This window comes from Panthera uncia, chromosome D4 (assembly GCF_023721935.1).
Source record: "Panthera uncia isolate 11264 chromosome D4, Puncia_PCG_1.0, whole genome shotgun sequence".
NCBI lineage: Eukaryota > Metazoa > Chordata > Mammalia > Carnivora > Felidae > Panthera > Panthera uncia.
This window is the reverse complement of record NC_064807.1, coordinates 73,803,175-73,825,990: the sequence shown is the minus strand read 5'-3', so window position 1 is coordinate 73,825,990 and position 22,816 is coordinate 73,803,175. Positions and strand designations below refer to the sequence as shown.

General features: G+C 46.1%; 1 protein-coding gene across 1 annotated transcript in view; it reads right to left on the bottom strand.

Annotated features, from left to right (window-relative positions):
- The window catches only part of PAPPA (pappalysin 1), a gene marked incomplete at its 5' end in the record, with an annotated part of 244,324 nt that overhangs the window by 114,111 nt on the left and 107,397 nt on the right, over nt 1–22,816 (bottom strand). The window contains 2 exons of the mRNA XM_049629607.1: nt 16,322–16,413; nt 21,347–21,475. Coding sequence (XP_049485564.1) covers nt 16,322–16,413; nt 21,347–21,475 — 221 coding nt within the window. The remainder of the gene's footprint in view (nt 1–16,321; nt 16,414–21,346; nt 21,476–22,816) is intronic.

The window sequence follows — 22,816 nt, the reverse complement described above, 5'->3', positions numbered from 1 at the left end:
AAGGAAGGAAGGAAGGAAGGAAGGAAGGAAGGAAGGAAGGAAGGAAGGAAAGGGAAGGGAAGGGAAGGGAAGGGAAGAAGGAAGGAGGGGCAGGGGAAATTGGTCCCAAATTTTCACCCGGAACATTTAAAAATATCCATCAAAACCTGTTTTGTTTTGTTTTGTTTTTTTATCAGAAATGATAAGGGTCAGCATAATTACTCATGCACAGAAAACATTCTAAGGAGTAGTGGTCACTCCGACATCACTTTCTACTAACTGGAGAAGGGGATTGCCCAAATAAGACATGTAATTGCAGACTGCATAACTGGCTGTAGATTCCAGAACAGAGCTCAGAGAAGCTCCCTGTGGTTCCCAGATGACTGGGCAGACCAGTTTGGGGCCACTGAGGACCCTACATATTGTCAGAGAATGGGGCCCAAAGCAGGTACCATCACTGAGCAATATTCCTATGTATGAAGATGTTTAACTTCAAGAAGAGAAGTCTCAGGGGGGACACGGCAGAAAATTCCTCTAACAAACTGCAGCTGGTCTGAAAGTGAAATTGGCTGCCTCAGAAGACACTGGTATTCAGTCAACATTTTCCGACGGAGGTTTGATGATCATTGACAAGGCATAATCTGGCCCCTGCCTGCTTCTGCAGCCTTCTCTTTCTTCTCTAGTGTACCCCAGTCTCAGCTCAGACAGGCTCAATGTGGCTGCTTCCAGAATGGACTACATTCCCCCCAATTTCCAGCACTGCTTTGCCTCTGTCTAGCCTCCACTCATCTTTAGCCATTATGTGACCACTCACTCCTCTGCAAAATCTCTCTGGCACTCCACTCCAGGCGGGGGGTGGGGGTGGTGAGGGTCGCCTGCCCCTCTCTATGTCTTCCCAGGGCATCCTCTACCTCTCTAATTAAAATTTTAGCTACCAGGTAGTAAGTGTATTTGCCAAATGAATAATCAGACTTGGTAACTGCCAGGCACTATGTTAAATGTTTTCCAATATGTAATGTCATTTAATCCTAGAAGAGCCCTATGGGTTTGTCTGGTGTTGCTATTATCCCCATTTAACAGACAAGGAAATTCATGCATCAAGAGGGTAAGTCATTAGCTTCACATAAGGTTTCACAAGCTGTAGGAGCAAAAATCCAATCCTGACTAGTTGGATTCCACAATCCATGCCCCTCCGTCCGCCCATGCTGCCCAGTTCACGTCTTATGTGTGGAAGTGGACACTGAGAGGGATCTAAAGAGACAAGCGAATCTGATTCTGTCCGAGATGCCCTGCCATTCTGTGTTATTGGAGGCCCAGGGGTCTGACAGAGCTGTGGTCACGCCCCTGCACTATACTTAAGGAGCTGGGTGTCCATGAACAGCACACTTCACCTCTGTGTCCCGGTTTCCTCTTGGGCTAATCCGTGCAATAACGAGTATTTTCCCAGATGTTAGGAGGATGAACCTAGAAGCTGTATGGAAGGCACCTGGCGTGGCATCCAGCATGAAAAAAAAAAAAAAAAAAAGATTCCGTGAAGGACCAGGAAGTCTCCCTTTCCCTAAAGGAAGCAATCCGTCTCTGCTATTCTGTGCCAGTTAAACTGCACGGGCTCAATCACTTACGTTTTGGTTAAACCTTTTTAATTTTTTTAAAGTGGAATCCGACTTTCGTTGGCAGGTGATTGAACACACAGGGCCCAGCCTCCGGGCCCACAGTCCATTAGGGAATTTATGAGGACAGATGGGGAGCCTTCAACTCAAGTACAGCCTTCAGAGGCCAAGCTTACAAAGCCATCAATTTCCTTAACAAAGAACACTGGCTTAAATGCCCCCTTAAAGCCGCTATTTACACAGCTATCCACTTCCTTTTGAATTCGCTGCCTGGGGGGTGGCCTACCTGCAGTCCTTTCCAGCTACTGGTGAATTAGGTTCCCTTCCGAAAAGGACGCTGGCAGAGATGGGGCCTGAGCTTTGAAAAGGAGCTCAGTTTGGGGTTACCTGACCGTCCTGTGGGGGGAACCTAAGTGCCCACCAAAGCCCCTGGACCTGCCCATCCCTTCTGCTAAGGTTCTAAAATGTTTGGACCTTGTCAAAGAGTTAAGGCCATGGCCAGCATGGAGACAGAGAAGGAGGGTTACCACTGAGCTCCTCTCTCCTTTATACTGAGATAAAATGGGGCTCCAAAGAACATTCTGGTTAACATTTGTATAGTGCTTTGCAGCTCTGTGGCGTGTCAATACTGTAATGTGGTCCTTTTATAGATGAGGAAACTAAAGTAGCTCCCATTCCCCTTTTGTGGCAGAAGTGGGACTTGAACACTAGCCACTCAGCTCCAGAGCCTGGGCACAAAACCACCACAGGAAAGACATCCTGCCAGAGAGGCCCCCCGAGAATGCAGAAAAAAAGCCTGTGATTCACCCTGGGGTTTGCCTGCCTCTGAAGACCAACAACGCACTACCACACTTTGCTGCCTGAAAAATAAAACTGTCTCTTAAGAAACACATCCCTCCTTCACTCATTTATTCTGTATTTACTGAGCCGCCAATTATTTGCCAGGTCTGGGACTGAATTCTGGGGAGTCCGATGAATGACGCAGGATCTCACGCTCCCGGAGCTCAGTGTGTGGTAAGAGCTGCACAGCATTTTGTCCTGAGGTACAAGATGCTGTGGGAGCACAGGGGAGGGACTCCCAACACCAAGCACACAGCCCCCAGGGCTCCCCTTGGGAGGTAAGGGGCGGGGGCTGAATCTCTGAGAGGTCCTAGGACTGGGGGTGGGGATACATTCCAGGAAGAGGCCCTCTGTAAGCACATGGATGGAAGCTGGAAACAGCCTAGTAGGTAAAGCACAAAAGATGTTGGAACATGAAGTGTAAATGCCCAGTTCAGACCTTGAAAGCCACAAGAAGGGATTTAGATTCATCTCCAGGGCAATGGGGAGCCACCTGGTACTTCAGATGTAGAGTGGCAAAATGTTTGCCATTTTAGGAAGCTTGCTCTCACTACATGGGAGAGGGTGGGCAAGGGCAAGCCTAGAGGGGGATCCTGCGACCCGTTCGTGTTCTCTTGCAAAAGTCTGGACAGGAACTGGAGGGGACTCAGGTAGAGCAACAAACTCAGGGAGAGGGAGGAGGGACTAATTTGGGAAGGGGTTTGTTTTCAAAGTAAAATGGGTGGGATGGCGATTGTCTGGATGTGGGGAATGACTGAGAGGGAAGAGTTAAGGATGTTTCCTAAGCTTCTAGCTTAAATGTCTGGTTTGCCAGTGGCACCACCAGTGGAGATTGAGAAAAACAGGAGCTGCAGCCAGTCTGGGGAGGAAATCTGTCCCCTTGCTATCAGATGGGTTGAGTTTGAATGCCTTTGGGGCATCCCATTAGAGCAACCAGGTATACAAGTCCATGCACAGGTCAAGAGAAAAGCCCAGACTGAAGATGGAGATTTGGGGGTCTTTGTTGTTGAATGATGAGCTCAGGGAGAGAGGGTAGCACCAGAAAAGCTCCTTCTGGGACTTTGGAGAGCTCTAATAGTTCAAGGGGTGGGCAGAAAGGTCTGTGTAGGGATGGCCAGAGGGGTTAAGAAAAACTGGATATAAAGGGTATACTTCAGAGGTCCTGGAAGTTTCAAAATTTCAAGAAAGAGCCGGATAAATTAAGGGAGAAACACACTGAAATATGTCTGTGCAATCAAGATATTGAATAGAATCCCGCTCATGGCTTTTCTGAGTAAAGATTCTTAAGTTTCTGCTTGATCCCTTTCAGGGACAGGGCATTTGCTACTTGTAAGAACTAGATTATTAATAGCAATAATAATCGATATTTACTGAACACTTTCTGAAGGACAGGAACCAACCATCCCAAGCGCAGCAGGTTTGGCCATCTCTAGTGCCTAGTATGGACCTCACATGTAAGGGGCGCTCAACAAATCGGTGATGAGTAAATTCATAAAGAAATGAAACAGCTACCCTGTGAAGTAAAGAACAGCACTCCCATTTCACAGATGGAAAAAGATATTTGGTGGACTTAGCCCAGAGCAGAGAAGTGGTCCCCTGTGCTTTTGGATCAGGTCAATTGGTGTCTCTCTGTTCCCCTCTCTCTCCCCGCTCCCCTCTCTTTCAGGTCAGGTCAATTGGCTTCTCTCTCTCTCTCTCTCTCTCTCTCTTCTGGTCAATTGGCGCCTCTCTCTCTCTTTCTCTCCCTCCCTCCCTCCTTCCCTCTTTTTTGGGCCAGGTCAATTGGCTTCTCTCTCTCTCTCTCTCCCCCCCCACCCCGTGTGCGTGTGTGTGTGTGTGTGTGTGTGTGTGTGTGTGTGTGTGTATGTGTGTGTGTGTGTCTTTGTCTCTCTCTCTCTCTCCATTCAGGAGTTTTCTTGGCAAAAGGCACAAAGACAAATGGGGAAGTGGAGGGGTTTAAGATGCTTGTGTGGCCCTCTCGTGGGTAATGAGGCTGAACTCAAGTTATATGCATAGTTCTGGACTCCTGAACTCATGGACCAGCTCCAGCCAGGACTTGTACCAGCCCTGCCAAAGGCAGTTGAAAGTGTAGTTCAATCTTATGGATGATGTGGGCTGGGTTTCTGACTGGTGTTGAAAGCCAAAAATCACTCTGATTTCTCTTCAGATCACTTTGCCAAGAGAAGTACTTCGTGGGCCCTTGAAGAGCATCCCAGCGAGGGGAGACTGATCTTACAACACCGCTCCGGAGCGCGTCACACTTCCGCCCAGAAACTGTTCCTTGATGCAGGATCACACTTAGACACCCACTCATCTTGTGACTTCCCCAAAGCTTTCTTTGGAACTCATGGTACCCACCCCCACCCCCACCAAAAGAAACCTCATTCTGGACCTTTGTAGCAGCAGAGCTCTACACCTGCTCTAACTGAGCCCAGGTGCCCAGGAAGTGGTCAGACTCACCCCTCCCCCACCTCCCGGTCCAGGGCTTTGCAATTCCTCCTGCATTCACCTCCCACCACACATCCTTAATGACAAGGTCTTCTGAGGTCCTCCAATCAAGAATTTCTGCTGCCACTTGTCCCTCCTATCTGCAGCCTACCTAACACAGAGCTTTGCATGGAGCGGGCACTTAATAGAGACAAAAACTAGGGTGAGGCTGGTCACATTTGCTCCCAGCTGTCTTTGCATGACCCTGTGGCTGTGCCTTGGAGGGAGAGAAGCCAACTTCAGCCCTGGTGAGCAGGGCTGTAGACAAGGGGCGTGGAACATTTTATCTTTCTGTTTGGCAAATGGAAATTGAAAACCCAGTCCCTTAAAAATTATCATCATCTCAGATTTGCCTTATCTTCAGTTCTTCTTGGTACTTAATCAGTAGCAGCCAAGAGAAAGTCTCTTTTAGTTTCTCCCTCTGTTAAGTATTTAATGATCTGTAAACAAACACTTCAGACAGTGTTTCTTAAAGAGACCCTGGGATCCTTTTGTTAAGTGAAGACTCCTTTCCTCTGCATTGTTTCCCCTTCTCATTATCTGTTTGCAGGCAGCCTGTTCAGCTCTTGAGAGGACACATTTTATTAGATAACCTTAATGATCTGAGAGGTAGTGTAAATTAATCGTTCAGCCTGCGGGCTTAAGAGCCAGACTTCCAGGGCGGGAATCCCTTACTGGAAGCCTTGAGTAAATTACTTAACATCTCTGTGCTTTTTTCTTATCCAGACATCTTACCATCATATTAAAACTACCACATAGGGTCAATGCAATTAATCAAAGGAGTTAATAGAGGAAAAGCATTCAATTAATGAAATTAATCAAATTAATCATGAGCTATTTCTACTGTAATGTCTATTGTCTGGGATGATGAAATAGAAGAAGACTGGAATTATACAAACATATCTTACCACTCCTACTTGTTCTGAAAGTCTGGTGTATGAGAGGAGGCCACCAGCTCCCCTCCTTGTGGAGCTGGGTGGATCTTGGTTCAAATCCCAGCTTTGCTGTTTAATAATCACCTGCTTTGGACAGGTCACTTCATCTCCCTGAGCCTCAATTTCTCCTTGTGTAAAAGGGGAGTAATGGTCCCTGCCTTCCTGCAGCCTCGTGGAAATCAAGACGGGAGGCCACGTGCCCTGTGCTGTATGGGATGCAGTACTCCCGAAGGTTTGTTTCCCCTCATGGTGGTTTTCCAGCTCAATAAATACTCATTGAATGAGGGCCACTTTCTCAAAAGTCACTTAAACAGTTGGGGGCTCTGTTGTGTCATGTGGAAAGTGGTGATAATAATGCCTGGTTGCCAGGGGCTGCCATGGGTTTGAAATGAGACCACATAGTAGGTTCTCCATAAATATCAATACACTACTCCCTTGCGCAGCCCCGGGAGGATCCATGACTCCGTCCGCCTTTAGGCGGTGAGCAGTTTGGGCTCCACTGGCCACTCTTTTCTACCACAGAGTCAGTTAGTGACCGGCTCCAGCTGAGTGCTGGGGACACAGGGCTGGACAGGATAACTTCTTCCATGAAGGGCAAGGGAGCCCGATGTGTATTGGGAAAATGTTGGGGGGAGTCAAGACAATTACAGCTACACTTCTACAGGCCCAAGAGCAAGATGGATAAGGCCATACCTTCATCTCTCACGCTCCTTGACCTCCCTAAATGGCTGTTTTCTTACCCACCTATATAGTCACCCATCTATGCCAGTGGTTGGTTGGCAACTTTTTCTGTACAGGGCCAGACAGGAAATATTGTGGCTCCGTGGGCCCTACAAGGTCTCTGCTGGAGCTACTCAACTCTGTCTTTGTATTGGCAAACACCTACACCAAGGAACATAAATGGGTTTCAATGAAACTGCATGTACCCATAAACGGGCAGCAGATGGGAGTCTGGCCAAGGGCAGAGGTTGGCTGACCCCTGACCAGTCCAAACATGCATAGGCACGCAAGCCTCTGGTGCCTTGCGCAGGGCTTGGCACAGAACATCACACCAGGGGCAGCAGCCCCACTGAGGTCTACAGGGACCTCAAGGATTGGAGCTCACAAGGTATCAGCCTCATCCCCTCCTTCACTGCCTTCTGGCTGTGCTGCCTTTCTGTGGCACCCTCTCAAGTTGTCTCCTGCCTTGAGGATTTGATAGTCTGAGCTTCTTACACTCCTTACCCCGTCACCCTGCTCCGCATCTCCTTAATTTGTCCGCTTCTTCGACCTTCCGGTCCGAGCTTAAATGTAGGTGTCCTCAAGGAAGCCGTCCCTGACTCCTCAGTGCAAAGGAGGCCCTCCACTTACACACCTCTAAGTACATCCACTGACTGGCATTTTCAACAATCACATTCAGATACTTCTTCGTGTCGTTTCCCTGGCCTGCCTTGCCACTGCTTCCTTGTCTTCCTGCAGCTAGCACCGGGCTGGGCACACAGCAGGCGTCAAGAAACGTGCGAATGAATGACACAAAGTGACCCAGCAGCCAGCTGGCCCCATCTTCTGCCTGGTTCTGACTGCCTATGTTAGCTGTTTTATTCTGCAGGCTGCAACACCGGGCTTTTCACACAATCCCGGCTGCCCATCCATCATTTTATTTTAGGCACATTATTTCTCTGTCCAAAAAGAAAAGGAGGATACAATTAGGTCTATATCCCTCACTTGCTTAATATTTCAATTTCCCCCAGGGCACTCCCTTCAAGTGGAGATCACAGCTCATGAATATTAAATGTCTCTTCCAACACAACATGGTCCCCAAGAAAGAGCAGGGAGCCAGCAGCTAGGAAAATTCTCCGACACCCGGCCCCCCAGGCCTCTGTCTCCCCAGCTACCTCGGTCACAACCGCACTGATGCACAGCAAGGCGCATGTATGTGCAGGCTGGTCTCTGGTCACTTTAAATGCCATAAAGAAGCCCTTGTTCTTGGCTACCCAGATTCACCTGCCTTGGAGTCAGGCTGCCTTTCAAAGGCACACATCAAAGTGTGGTCTTGATTCCTCAAATTCAGGCAAGCTCCAAGTCCTTCTGAGCCTGACCCCTCCCTGTGAGCCAGGAAGCCGACCTGGGCTGAGGGCTAGAATTCCTCCCTTCTGGCGTCACAGCCTCCTGTTTCTTTTCATTCCAGCCTGGCCTCTCAGTGGGGTAGGCCTCCCGGGTTTCCGAAGGAGGTGGCAAGCTGAGGTCTGAGGCTGGATGGCAAGCTTGATCCTAACCGGTGCTGACTCGACTCGGGGTGTTTGAATGCATCCATCAGACCTCCCGGTTGAGGACTTCAGATCTTCAGTCCTGCCCCTCTCGGCAGCCTTCCGCCCCATCGCCTCCCTTTCCTGCTCCTTTGTCCCCTCAGTGACCCCCTTTGACCCTGTGGGTTAAAGGAATTCCTTTCTCCTCCCCAAGCCCTCATTTCTTTTAAAATGCACAGTTTAAAAACAATAATGATCTGGGATTTAAATTCTGGAAGTCAGAGTTGAAAGGGCCCTGGGAGCTCATCTAGCTCACCCCATCACCTGATAGCTGGGGAAGCTGAGATCAAGGGGGTTCGATCACTTTGTACAAGGGACCTCCGCATTTTTCCAGCAGATCAGGCTCAGGACCACTTTTGCCCGGGATGGACTGACATGGGAGTGAGGAAGGGGAAGTGGCATTCACTGACATCGTGGAACATCCACTAACTGCCATGCATTGTGCTAAACATCCTACAGACATTATGCCCATCTTCCTCTAAACAGAACTGTGGGGTTATAATTATGCCCGTTTTCCAGAGAGGACACGGAGACTCTGAGAGAGGATGGGAGGAGCCCAGGATGACCCAGGTAGTAATTACAACAGAGAGACGTTTGAACTCAGGCACCTCTTGTCACTACCAGATTGCCATGACAACAGGATTAAGTGTCAAAAGTCCTCCTAAGCTAAAAAACAATGTGGCTACTGTCAATGGAGGGTGAGCTGTTAAAAATGAAAATACAGCCCGAAACACAGGAGGGCCCTATGTTGGGGGCATGGGTTTACGCAGTGGAATGTTTATAGGGTGATAATAACTGAAAGTTGTAGCTTTCATGACTCATGAGAAAAGAACAGAAGGACCTATGCGTTCACTTTCATTCCTGCTGTGAGCCAAGGGCACCAAAACAGAAAGACTGGAAAAGAGAAGCTGTCTGCTGGTTTGGGGGAGTTCATCTGGATACTGGACATGGTCTTTAGAGGCAGGCAGATGGGGTCTTGAAGTCACTTTTTCTGATCTCCCTGGCTGTGTGACTTAGGACAAGCCACTGAAACTCTCAGCACCTCAGTCTCCTCATCAGCAGAATGGGCAATATTAGTCTGTGCAGAAAACTTGCTGGGGAAATATGAAGTCATTTGAAAAACACATTCTTAACACAGAAGCTGGTACAGCTGGGTGCCTACTAAATGAAGCGACTTCACGGTTCAGTGTGTAGATGCTGCCCAGGGACTGTGAACCACACTTCTGCTATTTCTAGCTGTGGGATTTTGGACAAGTTACTTAACCTCTCTGAATCTCAGATGATGTCCTCTAGGAAACTGGGCTAATAACATTATTTATCTTACAGGATTCCTGGGTGGATTGATACAACTTCTGAATTATTGGTATTAATAACAGTAATAATACAGTAGCAGCAAATGCAGATGTAACACTCACCAGGTGCCACCGCTTTAAAACATACTTTACATGTATAACTTCGTGTCATCCCCGCAATAACTGTTAAGAGGTAGGACCCATTACTAACCCATTTTACTGATGAGAAAACTGAGGCCTGGGTTACAAGTGCCTGGGCCAGGCTTGTCACCCATAATCAATGTTGGGTTTGTTTTGTGTTGTTTTGTGTTTTAATTTGAGAAAGAGAGAAGTCCCCTGGGTGGCTCAGTCAGTTAAGCGTCCTACTTCAGCTCAGGTCATGATCTCACAGCTCGTGAGTTCAAGGCCCACATCGGGCTCTGTGCTGACAGCTCAGAGCCTGGAGCCTGCTTCGGATTCTGTGTCTGTCTCTCTCTGCTTCTCCTCTCTCGCTCTCTCTCTCTCTCTCTCAAACATAAATAAACATTAAAGAATTTTGAGAGAGAGAGAGTGAGCGAGCAGGGAAGAGGAGCAGAGGAAGAGAGAAAGGATCTTCAGCAGGCTCCGAGCTCATCACAGAGCCTGACGCAGGGCTCAGTCGATCCCATGACCCTGGGATCATGACCTGAGCTGAAATCAAGAGTCGGGCGCTCAACCAACCAAGTCACCCAGGCGCCCCCAGCATCTCTGTTCTTACCTATCACTGTGTCATGTGTCATTATGCCAGCACCAAGCATGCCACCCAGACTAGCTGACGGTCACCACCTTCCCCACCAGCACCGCAACTACTGCTAATATTTCTCTTCTCTTCTTGTGATGGCCTGTCTTCAAGTCCAGGGACAGGATGCTTTATTTCAGGAAGGTATTTCGGTGAAAGCTACTATGTTTCCCACAGAGGGAAGTCTGAAGTCATACACGCATCCAGGAGAAGGTTTGTTTTGCTGATTTTCATTTTTTTGTAAGGTGAGAGGTAGATCGTCTTATGATTTCACTTTGTTAGAAAGAAAAATAATAACAAATGCAACTCCCAGAAGAGCCCATTCTCCCTCCCCCTTCCATTCCTCCTCCTCCCCCCCCAACCAGATGCTGTTTTTCTTTTTAGTCACTGTTGTTCTAAAGTCTCATCAGAACATCCACCAAGAAGACATGGCGATTCATCTTCTTGTTTTCCTTTCTCGCCTTGGCTCAGAGCAGGCCAGGGCAGCCTGACAGAGGGGCCACAAGGCTCTGTGACCCCCGCCCCTCCCAGGGACTGGTGGGTAGGAGGACTGATCTCCCCTCCTCCCCCTCAGCTGCCTCACAGATAATTGAGTTACTGGCCATGGGACAGGGCTGGAGATGCTATGTCAGGGACCAGAGACAACGTCATGCTAACGGCAGGGAACGGTGGGGAGAGAGGAATTATGAAGAATTGAGAAAAAGAGATACACAGGGCATGTGTGTATGTCAGGGAATGACAACATGGGGGGCCATTTGCTTTGTTTTCCTAACTGTATATCGGCCTCAAGCAGGATTTGAAGCCTTGGAGGCTTTATTTTGTTATTACTATTTATTAACGTTTATTTATTTTTGAGAGACAGAGACAGAAAGATAGAGAGAGAGAGCATGAGTGCAGGAGGGACAGAGAGAGAGAGGGAGACACAGAATCCAAAGCAGACTCCAGGCTCCAAGCTGTCAGCACAGAGCCGGACGCAGGGCTTGAACCCTCGAACCATGAGATCATGACCTGAGCTGAAGTCTGATGCTCAACCGACTGAGCAACCCAGGCGCCCTGCCTCAGAGGCTTTAAATAGATGCCTGACACATTGAGGATGCCTCAGTGCCAAGCAGGGAAAGAGACCCAATAGCCCGCAGCTTGATCCCTCTCGTGTCACAGAGGGGGAAACTGAGGCTCTGGAATCCTGAGCTGCAGCCCAGGCCCTTACATCTAAGCTGATCCCTGAGCCTAGCCATCCTGAAGGATGCAGGGTGGTAAATCAAAACGGAGCAGGAAGAACCCTCCCACAATGGCATCTCCTGTAAGGGACTGTACCTCATCTCAGAAGGTAGCTCACCTCCAGCACTGGCTTGAGACGGGTCGCTAAGGGGAGCCCCTCTTGAGGATGCTTCACAGTTTGTCTAATTTGACCATCACCTTCCCCCCCTTCAGCTTTTATCAGCAGCCTGCCTGTAGTTTACGACTCAGTGCTTTAGGAACAGTGTTCCCGGAGCTGCTGAACAATGCCTCCAGCCAGTGCCTGTTTGGGGGTGGGGAGTTATCATTTTACTGATACCACATTTTTTAACTGAAGCCTCAGGCCTGGTGTATGTTATGTTTTTAAAAAGGTGGGGGAGGGGAGGACAAGATAATTTCCACATTGCTGGGGATGTAGCCTGCATTGCCTAAGAGGTCTTGTGGGTGGTGTTCCTTTTAACAAGCAGCGTATTATGTGCCTGGGGATGAGGGCACTGGGGCGGGAAAGGGAAGTCTCAGGGTGTTGCATAATAACACATTGGTACCTTGGGAATACTTCCGGATGTGTGGGCTTCTGAAAAGTGAATGGGAAATGCCACCATAAATCTGTCACCCACCCTCACACTGGTGTTACCAAACCCAGGGAAATCACTGGCCCTGCTAGTGACAAAAATAATAATAATAATAATAATAATAACAACAACAACAACAACAACACTAAAGAAGAAAAGAAAGTAAGGAAGAAGGACAGGAGGGAGGGAAGAAAGGAAGGAAGGGAGAAGGAAGTCATTCATTTAGATGGGGTGGGCAGTGTGGTAGAGAAGAAAAAGTGGAGGCTGCCTACTCAATCTGACATGGGGTCACACCTCTATGAGCCCTGGTACCTTGAGCAGGTTAAGAGATCATAATAGCTCTTAGATCTCTCATCTGGATATAAGAGTTCTCCCATTGGTTCACACTAAAGAAAGGTGCATGACCTAGGGCATACCACCTAGTGGGTGCCCATAAATGGTGGTTGTTGATAGTCCTCCCCTCCCCCCAAGCACACACTGAGATAAGTCACAGTAACATGCATCCAACACATTCAACTTGCTAGGAATGGGGTTAAACTTCACAGTGTCTTATGACAACAATTTGCAGTCAGGATTCTAAGTGACAATCAACAGAAACCAACGTTGGCTAACTTAGCAAAACAGGCAAACAAAATCTATTCAGAGAATAGTGGATAGTTCTAGAACACTCTCTGGGAGGGCTGGAGAGCCAGGCTTGCATGCTCTGAAGCCCAATTCTAAGCTCAAGATTAGGTCCCAGGACTGGCCTTGTGAAAACATCAGAACAGAGTCACTGTGGTGCTAATGCCACGTGCTGTCACTGGTACTTTGGAAACACACGAGTTATAGCCATCCTTATCAAAATGGCTTCTGTGATGTCCCCATGTCTTACTACCACTAGCTTCTGATTCAATGTCTTACATTGGTGTGTCTGACCAAGGGAAAGTGTAGGGCTTGTGCCCACCCTCAAGCTATAAAGGGGACTGGGGGAAAGAGACTTTGGGATTTTCAACTTTTATAGAGGGCCCTGGCTCTGCCTCATTATTATTATATCAAGGAGAGTTATTTCCTAAATCTAAGGGGATCCAGATAACAAGTATCCCAAATTATTGATAAATATCTTCCACAGTGGAGTCCCATGACTTTTACCATTTTCTAGATGAGAACACTGACGTTTAGCTAAGGTCCCATGTCTAAGCCATGGTATGAGAGCCCAAGTGAGTCTCACTCAGGCCTGTTTGTTTGGCCACTGCCTTGACCAATATAATGATGAAACCAGTCCACCTCAGCAAAGCCTCCCACACTGCACTGCCATTTCTCTGACTCACATAAGTTGGATCTGGTGAGAGCCAAAGATTCACTGTCTATTCTTCAGCTATTCTTAAGGGAAGATGTTTTTCTAGACTCAAAGGCATGGAGCTTCTCTTTGGAATGAAGTTCTTGGGAGTTGGGATCTCTGGATACACTCCCTAATTCCTGGAATGTCCTGTGTCTCATTGAGTCTCTATGATGGAATTCTAATGGGTGAGGGTGAGGGTGTAGGTGAGGTCCCTCCTCTAACACAAACCATACTGAATATACCAGGTAACTAAGAGTCACCATCCACACCACTGACAATTTTGTATTCCAGTTCGTTAATTCACTATAGGAACTATTCTACAGCAGTGTGTTCCTCATTTACCCTGAAAACCCTACAAGACCAAGAGCTACTTTTTTTTTTTTTTTTTTTTTTTTTTTTTTTTCAGGTAGCTCACCATAGTCTGGGATCAGACTCTCTGGGGTTGAGTCCTGATTCTACCATTGAACTGCATATCCTTAGTTCACCTCTGCATGCTTGGGCTTTCTCTTTCGTAAAAGCAAAACCAAAAGGATTGTTAGGAAAATAAGGGTTTGAAATGTGCTTGGTATATAATAGATGTTCATTAAAGATCATCATCACCAGCACAAGACTCAGAACCTAGTAGACACCAACAGCACATCAACCTTTATCTATGAGGGTCCAAGTCTCACCTTCTTGGTACCTCCCTCACCCTCATCTCTTTCCTCTTAAACATCCCAGTTAACATAGTGTGAAAATCAGTGATCTAGTCCAAAACAGTCATTCTGGCTAATGTATAGGTGGGAAAGTTGGGCCCGAGGGGTTAGGCACCCAAAGACTGGACTCACTGTCCAGTGCTATTTCTAAGAGTCTCCCAGACCCCACCCGTCGACTTAAAATTCAGTTCTTTTTCTTAGATACGGCAAACCATGGCCTGGTTTTCACCTCCTCTCTGCACCAGGCTCCAATAACCAAGAGTATCAAAGACCTCAAATCCATGAGCCAGGGGTCAGCAAAGGTCTGTAAAAGGCCAGACGAGTAAATATTGTAGGCTCTTTGGGCCATAGGATATCTGCTGCAACTGCTCAATAATTTGTAGCCGGAAAGTAGCCATAGACAATACATAATGAGCATGCCGTGTTCCAGTAAGACTTTACTTACAAATATAGGCAGTAGGCCAGTTTTGGCCCATGGACTGTAGCTCGCAGACCCCTTCCATGGACGATGCACTTCTACCTGAAGGAGGCTTTCTTGTTTTTGTTTATTGCCACACAGTGCTGAAACAACCTACAACGTGGGTGTCAGGGCCACCCAAGCATCTCTTTTAGGATACCATATCTAACCCTCACACCACATCCTGCCTTCCTTCCAGAAGCATTTAAGTTACATGCCACCTTTGTGCGAGTAACATAGGAAGATATTTCCCAGCATGACTGGAGAGTGATGCTGGGTGTTGCAAAGATAGCGACAAAGGCAAATAGCTCATAGGGATGGGAAATAATCACACACCTTGGAAATCACACAAGTCATGGGCAGGTAAGGCCCTTAGAGACCACCTATCTCAATCCTTTCAAGTTTACAGGAGATAAACTGAGGCCCAGACTAGAGAAGCAACTTGGCCAGTGTTAGGCAGCAAATTCTCAGCACAGTGAGGACTTTGGGTTTTCTTAATTTTCACCATACCACTATGCTAACATCACGTTTTTACCATGGACCATACCCAGATCGACAGAAAACAACCTTCTGTCATTTAGAAACCCAAGGTCCTGCCTGGAAATTCTCCTCCCGTTTTTCCTTCCTCCATGTCTTCCTTGGCTTCCATCCACAGCAAGCTGTGGGACACCTCTTACTGTGTTGCTGAGCCCCTACCTGGTGCCAGGGAGATAGCAGGTGCTCAATCAATGTGTGTTCAGAATGGAATAAGGGTGAACGATATATGGTGAAGAGCTCACAGTGCTCACAATCTCTAGGGAGAAGTCAGGTCTAAATGCGTCGCTGTAATGCACTGCAAATGTGAGGACCCGATGACATTTCCTTCCCTTTAGTCTTCCTAGAAAATTGCCTTTCAGTGAGAAATCTTCCCACCAATGTTTTCATCCCCTCAGTAGCTGCCCCTTCCCGCTTCAGATAGAGCACCTCTGTCTTTTGTACTTGCAAATGAATTGTGATTAGTTTTCACCTCCAGCCCAGGGGATTAGCCGGGGGACCTTTGATCTTCAGGTATCGATTTGCATCTTAAAGGAAGTATGATCTCATCTGAGCCAGCTCAAAATTCCATCCCTGCCCCCCAACCCCTGACTGTTTACCAGCCCCAGGCTGGCCGGGGCCTCCCAAGTGGGGCTGTAACAACAAGAACAGCCAGACTCCTAGAGAAGCCAGAGGAAAACAAATTTCCCATCTGACTCAGTGAAGGTGGGAAAAGGACGTTTGCTTTCTAAACACAGGCTGGTCTGCTATTCCTCGAGGTTCTGAGTGTGCAGAGGGGACTGCAGTGGTTCCTGGATCTTGGCTGGGGGTTGTGCAGCAAACTAAGTTGAGCATGTGCTTAAGAATCAGGCAGAATCAGGTTCAAGCCCTGGCTCTGTCTGCTCTGTCTTCTATCACTTCTAACTCGTGTGACGCTGGACAAGTTTTATCATTTCTCTGGCTTTTGATTTTTCTCATCTCTAACATGAGAATAAAAGCCTTAATAAAAATCTGTACTCATAACCATCCTGGAGAGCTGGCATGAAGAAGGGCTATGATGAATGGAAGGTGAAGCTAGACTGAAAAAGAGTTACCAGCAGCCATTGCTGTCATCCAATGGGAACATGAGCTCCATGAGGGCAGGTGCAAGTGCCCATTTTTGTTTGCTTCCCATTGCTGTATTCCCCAGTGTCTAAAACAAGGTCTGGCCTACAGGAGGCATTCAGCAAATATTTGTAATACGAAGGAGTAAATCACCATTAGTCATAAGTACTGCTGTTATTGAAGTGGCTATTCTGCACGGTCCCCTTCTCCAGCTAAGCCCAAAGAAATGACGAAGACTTACCAATGCAATTGAAGGAGTCCTCCTTTCGGCAGAAAAGGGAGCAGCCATCCCCATTGAGCTTATTCATATCATCACATTCTTCACCTTGGCTTCTGCAGACCAGGTACAGAAGAGAAATCTGTCAGAGCTGCTTCAGAACCGCAGCTGGGCCTGGAGGAGCCCCTCCCAGGCCATGAACATCCCAAGAGGCCTCAGGCCAAATCCCTTGCCCTGTCTGAGTCTCCATTTCTCCATCTTCAAAATGAGACGTGTAAAGATATAAATTGGTAAGATCCTACTATATTGGCCTAACTTTGGACTTCCCATGACAAAGCAGAGCTCCTGCCTCAAACTCATTCTCTGAGATCTTGTTATTTAAGTCAGATGGGAGAAAGAAATGGATGAATGGATGAATGAATAAATGAACAGAACTTGCTCCTCTGTGTCTGGAAGATCTTGCTGCCATTTTGAAATGGTGGATTTGAAGGAAATTTCTGAGCTTCTGAAATATCAGCGCTGTTCTTCACTATGACTTAACTTACCCCCCCCCCCACATTCCTCACCCAATGAACTTAAAAATAAATATTTTTTTTTTCCCCAGTCACATGCTTGAGTCTGGTCTTCCTTTCACCAGGAAGTATTGCTCTCTCCATTGGGTATGTCGTTTCATGGCATCAGGAACTCCAAGGGCCTTGAAACTATACTACTGGGAAACAGAAGTGCCTTCTCTTGTTTTTTTGGTGTTTTGTGGGGTTTTCTGGAATACTTTCTATCACCTAAGAGTGATTCTGCAGAGGTTGGGATGAACAGAAAATGAGCAATGCTTTCTGAATTGGAAGGAAGAGTAAGAGCTGAAGGACTGAATGGATTGCCACTACCTGGAAAATCCCCATCCATCGAGAAACAGAAAACTTGGCGTTAGATCCCCTTGTTCCAAACCGGCCACGTGATCACAGATAAGCCACCTAATCTCTACTTGACATTTAAATCAATTAAGACAACAAAAAAAGTTAAAATTCCATTCCTCAGTCGCCATAGCCACGTTTCAAGTCCTCGAGAGCTGTACCTAGTACGTAGCTAGTGGCTCCTGGACTGGACAGCACAGAATATGTTTCCATCACTGCAGAAAAATCCACTGGACAGTGCTCTTCCAGATGCTGGGTCTCTGTTTTCCCACAGGTTCAAATGGAGATCATTAGACTTGCTCCTTAGAGCCAGCACAAGGACAGAATGTAACTTAACATGGTTGGCATGGTGCATGACATACAGTAGATGCTTGGGCAATCACGGATCCCATTCCCTCTTAGTCCTGGGAGGTCTCTGCAGAGTGTGTGGCAGCTGTCCCTCCTTCCCCAGAGACCAGCTGGGACCTGTCACAGCATGGGAGAGGCCTCAGACTTTTCCTTTCACCCGGGCAATTAACACTGGGAAATGTTTGTTGCTTTTAGGAGGTGTTGGAGTAGCAGGATGGTGCCTTGCAATCGATCCTTAGGACGGCTGGGCCAAGTTCTCCCCTGTCTGCAAACCTAGGAGTCAAGGAGAAGGGAATTCCGTATTCCAAGCTGGGCCCATATTCCCAATCACTGCCAGTGAATCCCTTGTGTTTCTTAGCTATCTCATGGGTTATCTAGGGAGAGGTTTTTTTTTTTTTTTTTTTTTTGAACCTGGGCTGGTTTCCCAAAGCCACAAAGAACACATCTAACCCGCCTTCCCTCACCACCCAAACAGTATGTTCTCTTGGTTTAAGCAAAACATTAGTGTTACCACAAATATCTTCTAGGCATGATAGATCTATCATTAGATAGAGTTTCTGAGAAACCTCCTTTGACCTCCCAAGCTGGAGTGGATGGCGGTCTTCTCTGTGTCCAAAGCCACCAGGCTCCATCTATGATAGCACTTGTCAAACTGACCACCTCTGCCCATTTACCTGACAGCCCCCTACATTGGGCTTTCAGATGTCAAAGGAAGCGACAGCCTTTGTCATCCTAGCCCCGCAATGCCAGGCACAGTGCCTGGGGTACAACAGAGAGCATGTAGCTACTCCTTTACTTGTTAGTTTTGTAGGGTTGCTGGTCACAAGGTGAGGCAATGGTGAATCCCAATGAGAACATGGGCTCTGGGTTCACATCTAGGTTCTGCTCTTTCCCGGGTATGTCAGGTTGAGAAAGTCACTAGAGTCTTTGTACATGAGTTATCTCTTTTGTAAAGTATGGTAATAGAACCTATTTTATATGGATGCTGTTCATGTGGTTTCATATGGAGATAATAGGGTAGCACGATGCTCGTGCATAGCGGAGGCTCAAAAAATATTTATGAGTATTATCATTATATTCATCCAATGCTTTCATCCATTAGGGGCCTCGTGAAGTGTTTAGTCTATCTGAATAACTTTGCAAATTCCCTTAAATATATATAGTAAATTCACATGTATCATCCCATGAAAAATCCAATTAGCTAAGATGATATTCCTCCTTTTCCTCAAAGTTTTTATTTGTTTGTTTTTGTCCAGGGAACCATCCATCAACTGCATTTGGTTTTCCCCAAAGCATGTCAACAAATATTTGGTACCTGTAGGTAACTTAGAAAATATTTGATGTCTGTGTAGGATACCAATTCTAGGTAAAAGTACTAAAAAAACTTTATTAAAAATACTACTTATATTAATAATTATAGTAATAATAATAATAATAGTTTTAGATCAGCAAGAAGAATGATATTGTTCGCAGTATTTTACCAATACATCTCTATCTGGCTCCAAAATGAACAGACTGAGTTATACGTCAGGTTCTACATCTGGTGAGTTTCTTTTTTTATTCTTTGTGCTAAATTAGAAAATCCCAAATCACAATTATGGGTTGTCAGCAATGACCGCAAGTGTTTCCTGGATATTCTGGATGCACAGCTCAGTCTTAGACCCACAGTGATGGGGCACTTTCCCTGGAGACTGCCTTGTTCAGTCGCTCAGTACTCCATCAGAACAGCTGTGTCAAGAGCCAGAAGTTGATGTCTTAATGTGGGAGAGAACAGTGAAAGGCTTCCCTTTCCCCAGTTGCATTACATTAAGCACTGGAAACTGTATCTTCATGTTTAGTTGTTGCATTTGGATGGGATTTTAAGTGCACAGGACAACACATCAGGAGTTTCATTCTCTGACCAACGAAGAGCTTTATCTTCTATGCTTCGTGAGTCAAATTCTTGGCCATCAGGTGATTTGTACCATAATTCAACACTTAAAAATCCTTATATTATCTCCTTAATATTAAAACCTTGATAATTCATGCTTCGTAATTATAGCTGCAGGACATTTAAGACATGGATATCATTGTCATTTCGGCAATTCACTTGAAATTGTGCAAATAATCATTACTGGCCTTGCCAGTGTCTATATTAAAAGAAAGCATCATTTTTTCATTCCCAAAACTGGAATTAGTACCTTTCTTGTCATAGCCCGTATACTTCAGTCTGTGGGGGTGGTTGAAACTTGGACATTCTTTCTGCACAGCACGTTGAAAAGATGTAACATGCTGGCCGTCATCTGATCATATATGCAACATTCAATATTTCCTTCAATGGAAGTCATGACTAGAAAGCAAACTGCTGGCCAGTAACTGATGTCTGTGTGGACGGGTATTCATGTGCAAATGCTGTACTTGCACAACTGTGTTATCCTTGCTAGCCTGGCCGGTCCTTTCATCCCAAAGCAGGTTTCCAATTTACATTACATGCCACAAGATCATCGGTACCAAATTAAATTGCTCTTCCCCTCCAGCACCAGAGTCAATGATGAACTGAAAGAAGGAGTCATCTAGCACTTTTCTTTCATATATGTACCACACCTATGATTCATGGTCTGCATATCAGCGGTTTCATCCAACTGTGAAACAAATTCTCTTTACGGCGCCCCTCCCCCTACAGAAACAGTCACTGCAATTCCACATTGCACAGATATTATGTGACACCCAACAGCGCCATTTAATGATGGGATTTCGCCAATAGCTTGTTTGTCCTCTCCATGTGTGACGTTTATCATTAAACCTGCCGACAATTTTAAAAGTCTCTTAGCATTAGTACAACTTGCAACCACGTTAGCAGTAAGGAACACAAAGTTAGCAATAAGAAACTTAACTGCGAATGACTTCTGGTCCCTTTTTCACCTCTAGGGAAAAAACTATTCGATGTTGTGCCAGAAAACATTTTTGTGCTAATTTTGGAGGAAAAAACTCTTAAGAGGAGGTTTATTTTATTTTTTTCGAAAAAATTTTTAAACAATGCAAGACTCTTGATGGTTTCTTGCCCCTATTTCACAGTTGTGCAATACCTCACCCTGTGGACAAGGGGATAAATGGACTGATGACCCAACAAAATCCATGGTGAAGACATGCAGCTTTCTATTTTCTACTCACACTTTTCCTTTTTGGCTGCTCATGTGGAGTCTTTACACTTTCTGATTCCTTTGCCCCCTGCACTTATTTATGTTCATGTTCAATATTCACCCTGGAGTGCTGTTTACTACATGTGGTTTCAGCATTATAGCAAGTTAGGATATTTTGTTATTTTGATGAGCCTATGATCCATTTTGTAAATTGTTACTATAACACGCTACAACAGAAATAACAAATAAATACACAGTTTTTAACAACTTTAAACAGTAGCCAGCAAAGAATATAAAAGTGTTTTGACCTGGATGCACAGAGCGTCCTGTTAGCTGAATGTGGGCTGGGATGGAAAAGACAAACAGAACCCTTAGAGTCAACATAAAACAACCGTAAGTAAGAGCATACTGTAGTAAGTACATGACAGTAGCCCTGTCAGAATCATATTCTATATTACATACTCGAGAAATAGATGTGTTCCAAGAAGAATCACTGCTTTTCTTTTGAGGCCAGCAAGCTACTTGCAGACAAACAGACAGACTGCTGGGCATTGCTGGGAACTCACAGCTCACACATCGAAGAGTATCTCATAAGCTCTTCTACGTAGCACCCTGACCATCTTGCCGCCTGGTTAACATCACTCCCTCCCCTTTCATTAATGAGATCTACTTACTTCTGGATAATGCCATCGCCACAATACCCACTCCCGTGGATGTATACAGCAGCAGGTGATGGCTCACTCTCTTCACTTCCCGAAATGGTGATGACCCAGTATTTGTACACACTGCCAAGACTGAGATCCCTGGAAAACAAAGAAGACTGTTAATGAAGATGATCAGCTACACAGACACAATTCTGGGGGCAGACAAAATTGATCCCCTTGAGGATATTCTATCAGTCCTGCTTACTTTTGAAAGCACACATACATTAAGTCATCCAATAATTTTTATCATCTGCTATGGTTAAGACACTCGCCTACGCATGACAGACCACACCAGAACGAACAGCAATAATAACTAGCATCAATTGACACATGACTGTGAATATTCCTAGATACTTTTTGATCTTTAATTTAACCTTCACAATAACCCTGGTGGATAAGAGTCGGATGGTATGTGGCCCAAAATGAGGGTGTCTGGGAGAGAAACTAAATGGGATAAGCAGACAGAGTGGGGAAAGTATCATGCCAGATTCTGTGGGCACAGTCTGCTCTTTCCCCCTCATTTTAGGCACTCAACAAAACCCCATTACGTGTCAGTAAGCCCCTTCCTTATACTGCACATCCACTGGTTGTCCTTCTCCCCACCTCCTGCTCCTCTCCATGTGTCTCACTCTAGACTAAAGGAGCAACCATAGCAGCATCCACTAACTGACTGTCAGGCTTGGGGCTACACACGTTCTGTGTATTTTCTCATTTGGGATCAAAACAACCCTACATGTGTACGAGTATTTTCATGTTTATTTTACAGATGATAAATCTGAGGCATAGAGAGGTTAATCAACTTGCTTACAGTCATATGCTACTAAATAATATCCTGCATTCTGCCTCCATAATCCCTAGGTTAGGCCTGTTTTAATAATCTCATCCCTTGCAATGGGGATTCTGTCCTGAAATTGCAATTCCAGGCACTGGTGCCTGCCAGATTCTCAGTTTGCCTAGCCTGCATCTCCCTTCGGCTCTTCAGACCTCCCAGGGCAGTGCCGACTTCCTCACACTCAACCTTATTACCAGATTTCCACCCTCCCCTTCATTAGCCCGTCTCAGCTCCCTGCTTGAATTCATCCTGCCACCAAACCTGGCTACTGGCAATTATCCTCCAAGGCAAAGATACATTTATGTCAATTCCACGTGACAAAATCACCACCCCCATTTCCTTGTTGACCATTTGCAAAGGGCAATGTTATTCCTCTTTTTATCTCCCCCCACCCTCGGATTAATTATTTACTTTTTAAGAATAAAAAATGTCATGGGGAAAAAAAATCCCACAAAATGATAATGAAGAGAATTCCTATCAGATTCCAGAGTTGGGGGGTGGGATTTCATAAACAAAAGGATGATGTCAAAAAATCTCAAGTTCTCCTGCCCATCTGTTGTTTCAGCTGCTGTTAGGGCTGGGGCTGTTTGGATAAGGCCAATAAGATA